Source organism: Anarhichas minor, unplaced genomic scaffold, assembly GCF_050575085.1.
Source record: "Anarhichas minor isolate MPS153535 unplaced genomic scaffold, ASM5057508v1 ptg000011l, whole genome shotgun sequence".
Taxonomy (NCBI): Eukaryota; Metazoa; Chordata; class Actinopteri; order Perciformes; family Anarhichadidae; genus Anarhichas; species Anarhichas minor.
The window spans coordinates 9,024,926-9,037,982 of NW_027466457.1; the positions used below are offsets into that span (position 1 = coordinate 9,024,926).

The 13,057-nt window shown below is 43.5% G+C and overlaps 1 protein-coding gene across 1 annotated transcript; it reads right to left on the minus strand.

The window, feature by feature from the left end:
* Positions 1–295: 295 nt before the first annotated feature.
* On the minus strand, positions 296–12,898 carry cep152 (centrosomal protein 152). The gene is made up of 28 exons (XM_076089940.1): positions 12,812–12,898; positions 11,096–11,202; positions 10,911–10,971; positions 10,506–10,826; positions 10,094–10,253; positions 9,256–9,396; positions 8,638–8,777; positions 8,099–8,299; positions 7,864–8,011; positions 7,605–7,696; positions 7,337–7,500; positions 6,963–7,164; positions 6,517–6,621; positions 6,305–6,435; positions 6,082–6,210; positions 5,882–5,996; positions 5,463–5,648; positions 5,108–5,368; positions 4,684–4,815; positions 3,935–4,589; positions 3,572–3,643; positions 3,376–3,435; positions 2,953–3,060; positions 2,789–2,873; positions 2,054–2,136; positions 1,779–1,935; positions 1,588–1,691; positions 296–1,479 (listed from the first exon to the last, which is right to left on the minus strand). The coding sequence occupies exons 1-28, from the start codon at positions 12,896–12,898 to the stop codon at positions 692–694; spliced, it is 4,995 nt and encodes a 1,664-aa protein (XP_075946055.1). The 3' UTR covers positions 296–691.
* Between the last annotated feature and the right edge of the window lie 159 nt (positions 12,899–13,057).

The window sequence follows — 13,057 nt, forward strand, 5'->3', positions numbered from 1 at the left end:
GACCTCATCAATGATTTACACCCAAGAACAGCTAGAGACATAGACGGTATAAAGGTGCAACTAACGGTTATTTTCATTATTGATTAGCCTATAAATTGTCAGAAAATTGAAAATATAATTGTAGAAATAGGGCTGCATTTAGCTTATATAACCAAAAGTACTTTCACAGGATTTGCTGAAGAAGCTCCACTCTCACGACAAATGAATTATTCCCTCTCAATATGCAATAAAATAAGATTTATTAAAACAAATGAAATCAATACATAAAAAACATTTATAATCTATGCACAGCATATCTCATTAACGTGATATAAAATATTTTTAAATATAATAAACAGACACAGTACAGGGTACAGGAAGCTATCAGTCACTCAGGGTATCACAGGGTAAATATCAGTGTGGGCAGACCGTTGACCTAAAAAACATCAAACAAAACAGAAGGGTACAAAACGTAACCAGTGTTTCAATAACACTGGTTAATGAACTAAAACCTGTGTGTCTGTTTTCAAGTTTTTATGCTAAGCTAACCAGCTGCTGGCTGTAGCTTGACACTTCAATCTTCCTATTTAAGTGCAGTTCACAATATGTTAGAATGTTCCTTTAACAATGTCACTGCAAAACACAAACACACTGCAAACCGCTAAGGCAAAGGTTGTACATCGTGTAAACTTCCTCCACTGTCTCAGAGGCACTATTTCTGCAGGTTGAATGGACTGTCGAAGCCGCTGTCCTGCTGCCGTTGTCTCAGCTCAGAGAACAACGGCCTGGAACCAACACCATGCTGCTTCTCACACTCAGAGCCAGGGGTGGGCTCTCTGTGTGTGCTTATCGTTGCAGGCGGAAATTTCAAGTTCTTTTTGGCAATTTCATTATAGACGGTCAGGTCAGAAACGTTCGGTGAGAGGTCGCCAAACTCTCCTGAGTCGTTGGCCGACGCAGCAGAGACAGAAAAGGGCTTCACAGGTTCTATTCTCCTCCCCGAGTAGGAGAGGGTGGAAACATGGAAGCCTGTGTCCGAGTCACTACTGCTGATGCTCCAGTCAGTCCGTTTCTCACCTCTGGTAGGAGCCTCCTTGATGAGGAATGGTTTGCTCCGTCGCTCTGAGTCGGGGTGGTTGTCTGCTTTGCTGGAGTGAACTCCCTGCAAGTACTGCTCCCTGCTTTTACTCCTCACAGACACATTGGCCAAATCCACCTGGGATGGAGATGCCATCTGTTGAGAGGGTTTGTAAGAGCGGAGGTGTGAGTGAGCGGCAGTTTGGTGTTTCAGCCCTGAATCTACTGAGGCCTCCTCCTTCCCAGATGGAGAGATGTCTTGGTGACTCAAAGGTTTAGTTCTCGCTGCAGCGGTTAGTTTCTGCGCTGAATCAGCTGATTTTATTTCCCTGACGGATCTCTGCTCTGGTCTGATGTCAGGGGGCTCAGTAAGTGTTGACGGGTTCTTACTAAAACCTGCGTTTCTACCTGGAAGGCAGTCAGCTGTGGACGCAGCCGTCAAACAACCTGTCGATACAAAACAGATTCCCACCACATTGATATTTTGAAACGAAAAAGAAAACATCTACAGTAAAGCATTTCCACACTCACTTTGTAAACTGTAGTTCTTTCCAGATTTACTTTTTAAGGGCGTCTCTAGCACTTTAGCCATCGCTGCCAGCTTGCTTGCAGCATTCAATATTTTCTTTTCAGCCCTGCAGAAGACAGGAAGATCAATACAATTAGCCCGAGGAGCCACGACGAAGCAAGCAAACAAGTTTAGGACAATTATGGCCTCTTGCCCCGTCGTCTGTCCTCTGTCCTCCAGTAACTCCTGCAGACAGGTCAGATAATAGCGCCGCATCTTTCTGGCAGTGTCCTGCCTCTCCCTCTGCACCTCCATGCGGATGATCTCTGCTGCTCGCTCCCGACTCTCCTGGAGGTACCGCAGCATGTCTCCTGCCATGAACAACACAATTATGCTTTGTTGCTGCCATCTGACCCCGTCTTTACCCCGTCTGTTCCCAATGTTTACAGAATATTTTAAATCCACAAAGATCTAAACACCAGTACCAACCTCTGATGTTTTCTACAGTCGTCAGGTATTGCTGCTTCATCTCCTCGAGGCCTTGCTGAACATTTTGTTTGTGATCAGAACTCCTGGAAGCAAGAACAACTCATTTTTTCATAAATGTCTGAAAATAATGTAGAGTAGATCAGATGGATGTTTTCAGAGCACTGTCACCACTCATAACACAGTGCACACTGAACATTGGTGTATTCTCAGTTTGTTTTAAAATATTTCCCCTACTATAAACAGTCCAGAAAAATAACCATATAAACATTCTGTATGTTGAAGAGACCTCAAATCTTCACTCATAACAATTCAAAATCCGTTACAGTTAAGGTTTGTATACAAATAAACTCGTGGGGCCTTCAGACACATACTGGCTGATGGGAGTACTACGGTGCGTTTGGCCTCACAGCTGATGGAAGTAAATTCCCAGCAGGACCGACTGTTCAGAGGAAGCTTTAAATAGACAGTTTAGATGCACAGAGCAGGTGCAGACAGCTGCATTGACTCAAATAAAAACACGTCTGACATGCTTGCGGTCTAGACTGGGGGGATTGTGTTTTGTATTGATTCACTCAAACATTACAGCAGTGGTGGTTGCAGACACACCGGACGCTGTACTTTTCTAGTTTGATATGGTTCCTGAATGGATCGTGATGTTGGGGCTGGACGTAATGTCTAGAAGGACTTAAGAATAAACTAAAGATAAAGATAAATGATAAAAGAGAAAACACAAACCCTGAGGACTCTTTGGCTCTCGTCACCTCCTCAAGCTGCTGCAGATGTCCCTCCTTTGCCTTTCGCAAGCTGCTTTCATGCTCATCTACAATACACAGATACATTGCCTGTTGAATAAATGGCTTCAAATGGATTAAAGAAACACTTTAGATGCATTTAAATACCTTTCAGATGCTGCATGGCGGTTTTGTGCTGGCGAACGCTGTGCTGGAGTTGACGGCAGGCTTTCTCTAAGTGCTTCTGGAGCTCCTGGTTCTTCTTCTGCAGCTTCCCTGAAGGCAGAGTAAGTGCTTTTTATCAATCTACAATGTTTAGGTGCGAGTTGCCCAGTTTTGGAGGTCGTAGAGATCTCGGCCTTCTCTCCAATACAATGGGACTATACCGGCTTGTGGTGCTCAAAGTGCAAAAAATGTCTCTTTCCAGAAATCATGACCTTTTTCCTCAAGACAAGTGCTGAGTGCTAATAGTCCTGTTATATTTGAGAAGAGACATTTCTACAGCTGATATCTCCAAGTCTAGGCAACTACATTGATAATAGCACTACAGGTAAAAAGTATTTTTGATTTTGGGGTGAACTGTCCCTTTACCTAACATCTCAGCGCACTCCTTCCTGCAGCGAGCCTGCTCCTTCCTCTGGGACAAAACATCTGGAAATCGTGGAAAATATTGTTCAGTAAACGTCTTTATAGGCACTAAAATAATGAACACTGCACTTCGTATGGATTTAAGTGGAGTTTCCAAACACCCTGCTTAGTGAAGAGACAATAAGGGAGCGTTGCATACTTTGCATTTTGTGGATTTCTCTCTCATGCTGCTCCCGTGTTTCTTCTAACACTCGGCTCAGTTTCTCCTCGTCTACCTGTGGGTCACAAATAAAACCATAGAGGAAAACGCTACTCAGCAGCTCAGTCTGTAGGCACTTGGTAGACCTTTGCATGTATATATTTTTAGGAATTTGCACTTTTCAGTGTGCGGACATCCTCTCCTTTTCCCTTGTAGCTTTGTCCTGCAACTGTGGTTACATGAGTGTACACAACTCTCCTGTATTGTTTTGATTACTTCTTGTGTTACCTTTGCCCTCTTCAGACTCAGAAAATGAGTCATTGAGTAAAGATTGTTTAACTTTGGATAACAGATCATAAAAACTCACCGTCTTCCACTCCTTCTTGGCTTGAGATACGGCTCTGTTGACGAGGTCTTTGCAGAATGCTTGAAGGATGTGTGTTATTGTGCCCTCTGATGTGGCCCCGCTGGTCCTCTTGGTGTCTTCAGTGCCCTGCTGGTCTGTTTTGGGATCCCTGAGAAGTTGTGCCTGGACCTCTGCCAGACCAGCCTGAAGCTCTGCTCTTAACTCCTCTCTCATCTGCTTTCCCCGAGCCTGCTCCTTCTCTGCATGCCGACAGCTCCACTCCTCCTCTCGGGCCCTCAGAGTCTGTTGTAGCTTGGCTTCCATCTGCAGGAGCAGCTCCTTCTTATGGAGATCGCCATCCTCTCTGGCCTGCTGCAAAGCCTGCTCCAGCTTGTTGCGCTGCTCTTGCAACTTGCTTTGGTAAACCTGCTCATTGCGGAGCTGCAGGACAGAGATCTCCTGTTTGTCTCGGTTCCAGGCCGCTCTAGCTCCGGCCAGCTCAGCCTTTAGCAGGGCCGTTTGCCCTCTCCTCTCCTGCTCCAGCTGACTGTGGAGAGAGGCCACCTCCTCCTGGAGATCCTCCACCCTCTGCGTCCCAGAGCTCTGCTCCTCCAGCTGGTTCTTGTTCTTATCACACCGCTGCCCCTCTGCCTCCTTCAGGGCCTGGGATACCTGAAACATTTACATTGAGGAATATACATTTTCAGAAAAGAACAAAAACAGCTGACGGGAGTGACACTTTTTGAGTCACAAAGAAGTATCATACCCGTTGTTCTGTGCATTTTTCTTGGAGTTCTTCCCATTTCTCCCTCTCTGTTTGGAGAGAGGCGTGGTATTCTGGTAATGAAGTCAAATCCTCCATCCAGCGATTGTAGGCCCTGGTTACTGCACCTTCAACCTGAAACACCACCACTTCATTTGTCAATCTCCAATGAGGGCAAGATAACCAAAAACCTTTGGGGGACAGAGCTTGGTGTGTAGGAGAAAAGTTGTGCAACATTGAATTTTGATGGACCACTACTTGATTTGCTCATTTCAAATAATGGACGGATAAATCCTCATGTTGCTGGGAAATCTAAACTTTGTGTGAATAACACAGCGTTAGCCAGTCTAAAGGCCTTAAGGCTTGATTCCAATTGGTGCCACTCATATACAAAGTACAGTATAACTAGCACAAGTATCAAACTGACCTGTTTGGCCATGTCCTCCAGGTGTTTCTCATGGAGCTCTCTCTGGGCTTGTTTCCGGGCTTCTTCCACAGCTTTGCGTTTTACTTTGTCAGCCTCCAGTTGCAGCTGCTGTTTCTGGGCACTGAGCCTGGAGTCGAGCTCCTCAACAGTAATCGTCACACTGCTGGCCTCAATCTCATCTGCCTGACAGGTTGCCTCAGCAGTCTCTTTGCGTTTCTCTCTGCTGGCCTCCTCCAGCCTCTGGACCCAGGTCTTCTCCATCTGCACAGAAGCAGTAAATTATTTTAACTCCGATGTAAAAAAAATCACCATTACAGAGTTGAGGGAGCTGGACGGTGATTACAGCCAATCGTACCTTTTGTAGTTCCTCCTTCCAGGCAGCCTTGGCCAAGGCTACCTGAGGGCTCACCTGCTGCTGGATCTCAGCCTCCTTTTCTTTGGACCACAGAGCCGTGAGCTGCTTTATTGAGGCCTGATGCTGAGCCTCAAGCTCAGCCCTCAGCTTCTCCACAGCGGTGCCACTCTCATCTCTCATCTTTTGCTGGAAATAATAATGAAAATCATAAATCATTCTCAGTCCGCAGGTCATCTTTTGTTAGCTACAGGCCACAGCAGCAGTGAGAAACTGATTTTTGATAAGAAATTGTCAAATTATTATCTTAGTGTATTTTGATCTTTTAAAATCTGTTCATTTCTCCCTTTTAATGGTTCAATGAGCATAGGGACCATGTCCAACTGCTTCTGGTATTGTAAACATGTTTTAGGATCTTATACCTCATTTACTCTGATCAAAGCCTCCTCCTTGTTAAGCATGTCCTTCTCCTTGCAGACAGATATGTAACACTCCTGCACCGCCAACATCTTATCATTGGCCTCAGACAGCTGGGCCCTGTGAAGAAGTAATGCGTGCTGTAAATGAGCTGCACGGGTTTCCAGATAACAACTATGTTCAGCGACCGGTGCAGAGGACGTACTGTAACTGTTGGAGCTGGTGCTGTTGCTGTGCAGTCAGCTGTTCAACCTGAGCATCGTGTTCCAGCATGAGCTCCGTTCTGACCCGATCCACCACGTCATCCCTGTACTGCTGATGAATCCGCTCGGCTCTCCATGAAGAAACAGAAACATATATATATATGAATACATGATAATTTAAGGCTAAGAAAAAACACGGTGTTATTTTCCTCCTCTGTGCCTAACCTCTGAGAAGCCTCCTGCTTCTCTTGGTCGAGTTCCTGGATCATCTCCCTCATCTTGGTGCAAAGGTCCAAGTTGGCAGACCTCAGCTTTTCCTCGCTCTGTTTCAGCTCCATATTCTGCTGTTCCAACACCTAGAGTTTGAATAGATCACCACCAGTGAGTCATGAAATGGTCTAAAAACAAATAATTAATTTGATGAATCTACAACCAACCTCCACTCGTTCCTGCAAGTGTTGTTTGTCTTCCTGTAGTCTCGCGAACTCTTTCTGAGACTCTCCAGTAATGTCGAGATGTTTCATCTGGCTGGTGTCTCTGACCTGTGAACAGTTACATTTATGATCACTGTTGGAATTAGACATTTAACCTCTTACCTGTTATTCATGCGTCGTTTCTTTTTACGCCAACACAACTGGATAGCTTTGGTATGAAACATGCATAAATGTAATATTCTAACCCTATCAGGTCCATATGTTTAATAGGTTTGTCATCAATTGCATATTTTTTCCATTTCGGTTTTATCAGCAAGAAATCCAATTGGCCAATCTACATTAAGCTGAATAATATCTATCAGAAAGTGTACACCAGTGCAGTTTTAAATGCTTTGCTCAGCAATGCAACATTTAAGCTCATCTCTGGTCATGTAGAGGCCAGTCCTCACCGAAGAGCAGAGCTTGGCGTCATCCAACTGGGTCTGCAGCTCGGTCAGTCGACCCTGACAGAGCTGGAGCTCCTCCTGCAGCTGACTGATCTTCTGCCGCTTCCCCTTCAGACTGCCCAGGCAGCGCTGCATCTCCACCCGCAGCAGCCGCAAGGCTTCATCTTTGGGCAGCTTGGAGTCCGACAGGTGAGCCAGGGCAGCGCTGACCAAACAGTAGAGGAAGTTAGATTTTGATCGATGGGAGGGGTGATAAATGAGTAGAAATATTTCCAGTTGACACAGTTTCACAGTAAATACTAACACTTATGACACAGAAAGACACTCAGAGTCATTGTATTGATGACAATGACTCTGCTCTATGAATCACAATGTACCTGTGAAGCAAGCCATTTTTCCTGTTGGTTTTCTTTAATCCTAAATCCACACAGGAGTCAGACAGCTGGTTCTCCCACTGACTGCTCAGGTCTAATGCAATAACACCGTGTTTCACTGCAGATTCATACAGAGTGATCTGCTCCTTCAACTCAGCCAGATCCTCCTTTAGAATAAAAAGAAAACATGAAACGTTTAAGCACATCTTTTTTTCAGTAACAATGTTTTCAGAGTGGTTCCATTCTTGAGCAGAAACATCAGAGATCAAACCTGCAAGCCTTTGTTCATGTTTTCACTCAGTGCTTTAGCTGATTGAGCGTGTTGTAGCTTGATTTGGATCTGACTCATCTCCTGCACTGAACCTGAAGAAAATACAGCCACCAAAGAGAAGAAAACAATATCTGGAATTGAGCAAATAAAATAAAACATGCATAGAAGTTGCTACTTAATGTTCTGGGATTTCTTCTCAACTTAGTTTCAGCAAGTACGTAAGATACAAGCAGGTGGTGGAAGCCCCACAGTCACTCACATGTCTGCAGCAGCTTGGCACATTGCTGTTGACTCTCCTCCAGGCGCTGAGTGAGGGTATTGACCACTCGGGCTCTCTCCAGTTGCTCTTCTTCTCTCTGGCGCTCCAGTTGCGTCACCTGCTCTCGTAGCCTCTGACCAATATCAATCTGGAAGCAACAGAACAACAACACAGGAATTTAGCACGTATGCAGGCGACTTAAGACTATACCTCCTGTGACAGTAACGCCGCAGACCTTTTCGTTCAGGGCCTGAGAGGTCGAGTCCAGCTGCTGCTGTAGTGTCAACAGGGCATTCTCATGCTGCTCCTTTATGACAGCAAGGTCTCGGTCATGCTGCTGCCGCGTCCTGGACAGTGTGTCGGAGCGACACAGTTCCAACATCTGCTGCTTCAAGCTGTCCACGGCAGCTTCTGCCACCCGCTGCTTCTTCAAGTTCTGCAGAGCAAACAAAGTAAAACTACTGTATAGACTAATGAAACATGAACCTCATATCAAAGCTTTCAATGAAGGTATTAATGCTGTCTGTGCGTTTCAGAAAACGACAGAAGCAGAATCACTTTGGGTCTGTTTAAGAACACATTACAAAACCTTTCAGTGAGGCCTCGACATTATATCATATCGGATTATTTAATTATGTAAAGCTGACACTGCTTTTGAATAAATCCTGCATGATATTTTTATTATAGATAACCTGATTTGTTGCAGACTGTCTTGTATACAAATAAGAAGATGCGAAGGAGTAAAACAGCAGTGTGTGTCCGTGCACAACTCACCTCGTGGTCTCTCTCAGTGAGGACCTGTACTTGCTGCTCCATTGCCTTCACTTTGTTTTGCATTTGAACCTCTCTCTCCTTGGCATCTTCAACCAGTTGACTCGATTCCTTCAGGCTTACTGTTAGGCCATCCTTTGCGTCTGTTGATGATAAAATATGAGATTATGTCCCCACAAGCAGCAAGAAAACAAGGACACACAAACACCGCCCAGTTCATCGGAGGATAGTGCGAGTCCTCTCAACAGCCACAAGGGGGCATGTACACAAGTGAGTGAAGACGTATCCCATTTTATTTCCCTTCATCAATCAATGCTATAGATTAATAAGATAACAAGCCGTTTGGCTTTTAATGGCATATCAACAAAAAAGTATGAAACACAACGGTCAGACAGTGAAAAAACGATTCTTTAAAAGAGAACAAGTTTTCAAGGCAGCTTAGAGTGAATTATTTATTCATTCCAAGTTCGACAGATTTGCCTAAATGTTAGCTTTTAAATGCATGTAAGAAAAGAGAATAGACTATAACATACAGCAAAATTAAAGTTCAGTATTTTGCTTAACATGGGCGATGTACTGCAACAATGTAAACAGAAAGGCCCACCACTGTGTGAAACGCACCTTTGGCAATCGCAAACTGATGCTCGATGTATCTCATATTACGCCTTGAATCCTCCAGTTTCCGCTCCAGGTCTTCAATCTGCCTCTGCTGAGCCTTGTTTAAAATCTGCAGCTGGGCAAGCTGCTCTCTATCAGCAGTTTCTGGAACACAGCACAACATTTAGATTGAACAGCTTAATCACTTATCCCTTATTTGAAGTGCAGAGACAGTCTATTTTTCAGCAATGTAATTTGAGAGGGTGTATGTTAAAAAAATAATACCGTAGGTTAGGCATCCAATCTTATATTGGTAAACAGGCTCAGTCAACCAAGGGCTTATTGTCTTTTCATTTAATAGATCATAAAATCCCTAAAAAGGTTGAATTAAGGCTATTTAAGCTACTCATAAATTACACGTTTCCTGTGGTCTGGCTGAATATTTCTTTATGACACAGGAATAGAATAGGTATAAACGTAAGCTAATTATTGTTATTTCCACATAGGCATTTTAAACTGAAACTTTGCGCATCTGAAATAAAACTGTCAAAGTGCGATAGTTTATTTGGGTGGTACATGGACCAACATTGCACATCTCATTTGTCAGCCCTTTCCAGTGAATAAGAGCTCATTTGTATACTAAAGTTTAGCAGATAAAAGTTAAGTGTGTCGCTCAATGGCACTTTGACAACAAAACAATACTTTGGATTATTCACCTGGATAAATTTGTTTCGCCAGTACAGGAAATTCCTACGTTGAGATTCATTGTAACAGGGACCCTTTCCAAGTATTATTGTGAGTGACATGTCACTGTACTCCTGTGCTATTAATCCACAAACTAAATCGAGACTGTCAGACTCACGTTGTGTCGAGTCAAGGAATTCTCTTTGCAGATGGTCAAATTGAGCTTCTTGGTGAACGGCCTGCGAGTTAAACATCTTTGGCTGATGGGCAGGACGGTGAGGACTGTAGATGGCCTGGTGCTGATCCACCCCTCTGTCCAACACTCCGGACTTTAAGGTCTGAAGACAGAAACACAAGAAACACAGTACGTTTGAAATAAAAACATTACCGTGTTCAAAAACTATAAAATCTGTACAACAAGCTCACAACTGGTGGACTTCCAGATAAGATGTTTATTTAAAATGTATTAGAAGAAAAAGGCAAAGCAAATGTATTTCATACACAAGGAAGTACATTTTCAAATCACACGTGTGACATAATACAAAAACATCTGCGTTGATGAAATAGACCAAACATAAAACTCTACTCACTTGAAATTGGTTTCTGCCGTTGTTGTGATCGCCGTAGTTTTGGATGTCTCTGCGTCCTCCTTCTCCATCATACATGACAGCGTTATCAGTACCTTGAGGATACGGTTTAGACTCATACTCGTCTCTGGAGAAATCATTGGTCTCTGTACATTTGTCTGAGACTATGCTGGTGTATGAATAATCTCCCTGGGCGAACTGATGATCCTGGTTCCAGGTGTTAGGGAGAGGTCGACTTTGAGGGTGATGTCCATTGTTCTGAACAGCTCCATCCTCATAAGCGTACTCATCATGGGAGCGTTGATCATAGTCAACTTCACGGTGCTTCAGAGAGACATCGACAGTAATAATGATATTTTTTTCAGAAGACAAAAATCTAAAATCAGTGAAAACAAACTAACTACCTACCTGTTCATGAGAAGTCGGCCTTGGATGATCTGACCATTGCTGAGTCCATGCGGACTGTGGGCTGAGTGGAGAGGGCAAAAAGCTGAATTATATTACAATGCAATGAGGTATGTCTAATTGTTTACAACAAACCCACAGTTCTCCAAATATGAGATTACTAGTGTCAGCAGCAATGTATGTTTCACCTGTTGCCAGTGTTTTTATTGCTGCAGGTGGAGTACACCAGCTCTGGGGAGGAGTCTATGCTGTCCTCCAGCATGTCATCGGGCAGGTCGGTGAGCAATTTGTGCAGCTGTGGAAAAAATGCACATGGAAATGAGTCACTAAGGTTGCTGCGTTACAGAGTAATAAAGTGTTGCAGATAGACAAAATAAACAGCAGAGAAAAAAATCACTGACAGCCTGAGAGACAGAATGCGTCGGGGGGGGGGGGGGGGGGGAACAACATTTGTTTTGCTCCACAGTTATCTGAAAACAAGTTAAACCAAAATGATATTGTCTTGAGAGGACTATGGCTCAAAGTAGCCAATGAAAACATTTAAATCTGTTTTTAGTGATTATAATCACTAAAAATCACTTATTCTTATGCGTGTCACTTATTCTTATGCGTGTCAATCATTCAAGTCATTTGTTAAACACAAACAACAATGTATTCTTCTGTCAAAACATCTTAGCAGTTAATGACACAAAAACAACAAGTCAAATCAACGTCTGCGTCAGTAGCAGACTGACCAGGCTTGCTTTACAACCAGCCATGTGTGATGGAACAAGCAGCGCATGCTGGACTTACTTCCCCCAAGGACCGATGAATATTCCTCAAATCGTCCACCGTGTCCACAACCGAAGGACCCATGTTATCCCGCTGACACATTTAACAAAGATTGGAGAGGCGCCTCTGCTTCAGCAGTGAAGCCACTGGATAACCTCCTAGTCTAATCTTACTGCAGAGAAAACGTTCGGTGTGAAACATCCAAAGCGGGCCTGGCATGTTGTTGGCCGAGGCTCCCTGCGGTATTGCTGTGTGTTTTGCTCCCAAAGAACTCCATTGTTTAGACAAAACGTATAGCAAGGTTAACTGGAGCAGAAACATTCCAATTACCGCTGGCAAACATTTTCCACTTGACCAACTTATGTATACTAAATAGGCTATAACACAGAAAGAAAATCCATTTGAGAATTAATATTCAAAGTCCCTTTCTTCTGAGTATTGAAGACCACTGGTAAGACATGCAGTAACAGTTTCTTCATGCTTGCGTCAGTTAGTCAAGTATAAGTGAGGCCAAGCACAGACTCAAGGTAATCTGAATAGAGAGAAAGTAGGGAAACCACAGGGCAGAGCTAGTTTCTGTGTGACACACCTGGAAGGAGCCAATAATAGCTCAGGGTCATGGTGCAACAGATTGTAGGCGTGAGTAATAACTAGAATGCCTGTCTAGCTGTGAAGCTGGTGGTGCTTGTGAAATTTAACAGAGCACACAAATGCCTCAGAAGATAAATAATAATAATTTCAGAAAAACAACTAATAATGACCTGACAAATGTAATGCTCAAAATGAGCATTACTATTTTTTTGAAAATATATCTATATGCATAATCAGAAAGCCATGGGTGATAATAATTGTGTTATCGCTTTAGTAGAGATGCCCACAGCACTGCAAAAACCACAAGTTACTGTTTTATAATCCAAGCATGCCCTTGATAGTTCAGGTCAACATTTTGGATAACTGATGTTTTGGATATGTATAATCAAAAATATCAACATGAACTCAAGCATTTACAGTATGTTACCGTTAACTAAATCACATTGACAATGTGACACAAGAGGGTTCAACAACTAGACACAAACGTCACTGTAACAAAAACGTTTTCCCAACAACTTCACAGTGTTGTATGCGTTTAATACCTCCTGTTCTCTTGCATAGTCCTCCTGGTCGTATTCTTCTTCATCGTGCTGGGTTTGAAGAGCAGCGCTGTCGAAATCAATAGACATGATGCAGAGCCTGTTGGTGTAGGGTGCTCTGCGAAAAGAGGTGCAGAAACAAACTTCAGAGGGACGTCACAAACAACCAGGAAACATATTTGTTACGTGTGGTGTTAGCGTTAAAAATATAGTATGGTCGACGTTAACATTGCTAACATTAACGTTACA

Bases quoted from the DNA above. Each gene is read 5' to 3' on its own strand.
- cep152 (XM_076089940.1), bottom strand. From the start codon at position 12,898: ATGTCTATTGATTTCGACAGCGCTGCTCTTCAAACCCAGCACGATGAA. The intron at 5,369-5,462 runs GTACGATTGGCT...GCTTCTGTGCAG, and splicing joins GGAAGGAGGAACTACAAAAG to ATGGAGAAGACCTGGGTCCA. The intron at 3,436-3,571 runs GTATGCAACGCT...CACGATTTCCAG, and splicing joins AGAAATCCACAAAATGCAAA to ATGTTTTGTCCCAGAGGAAG.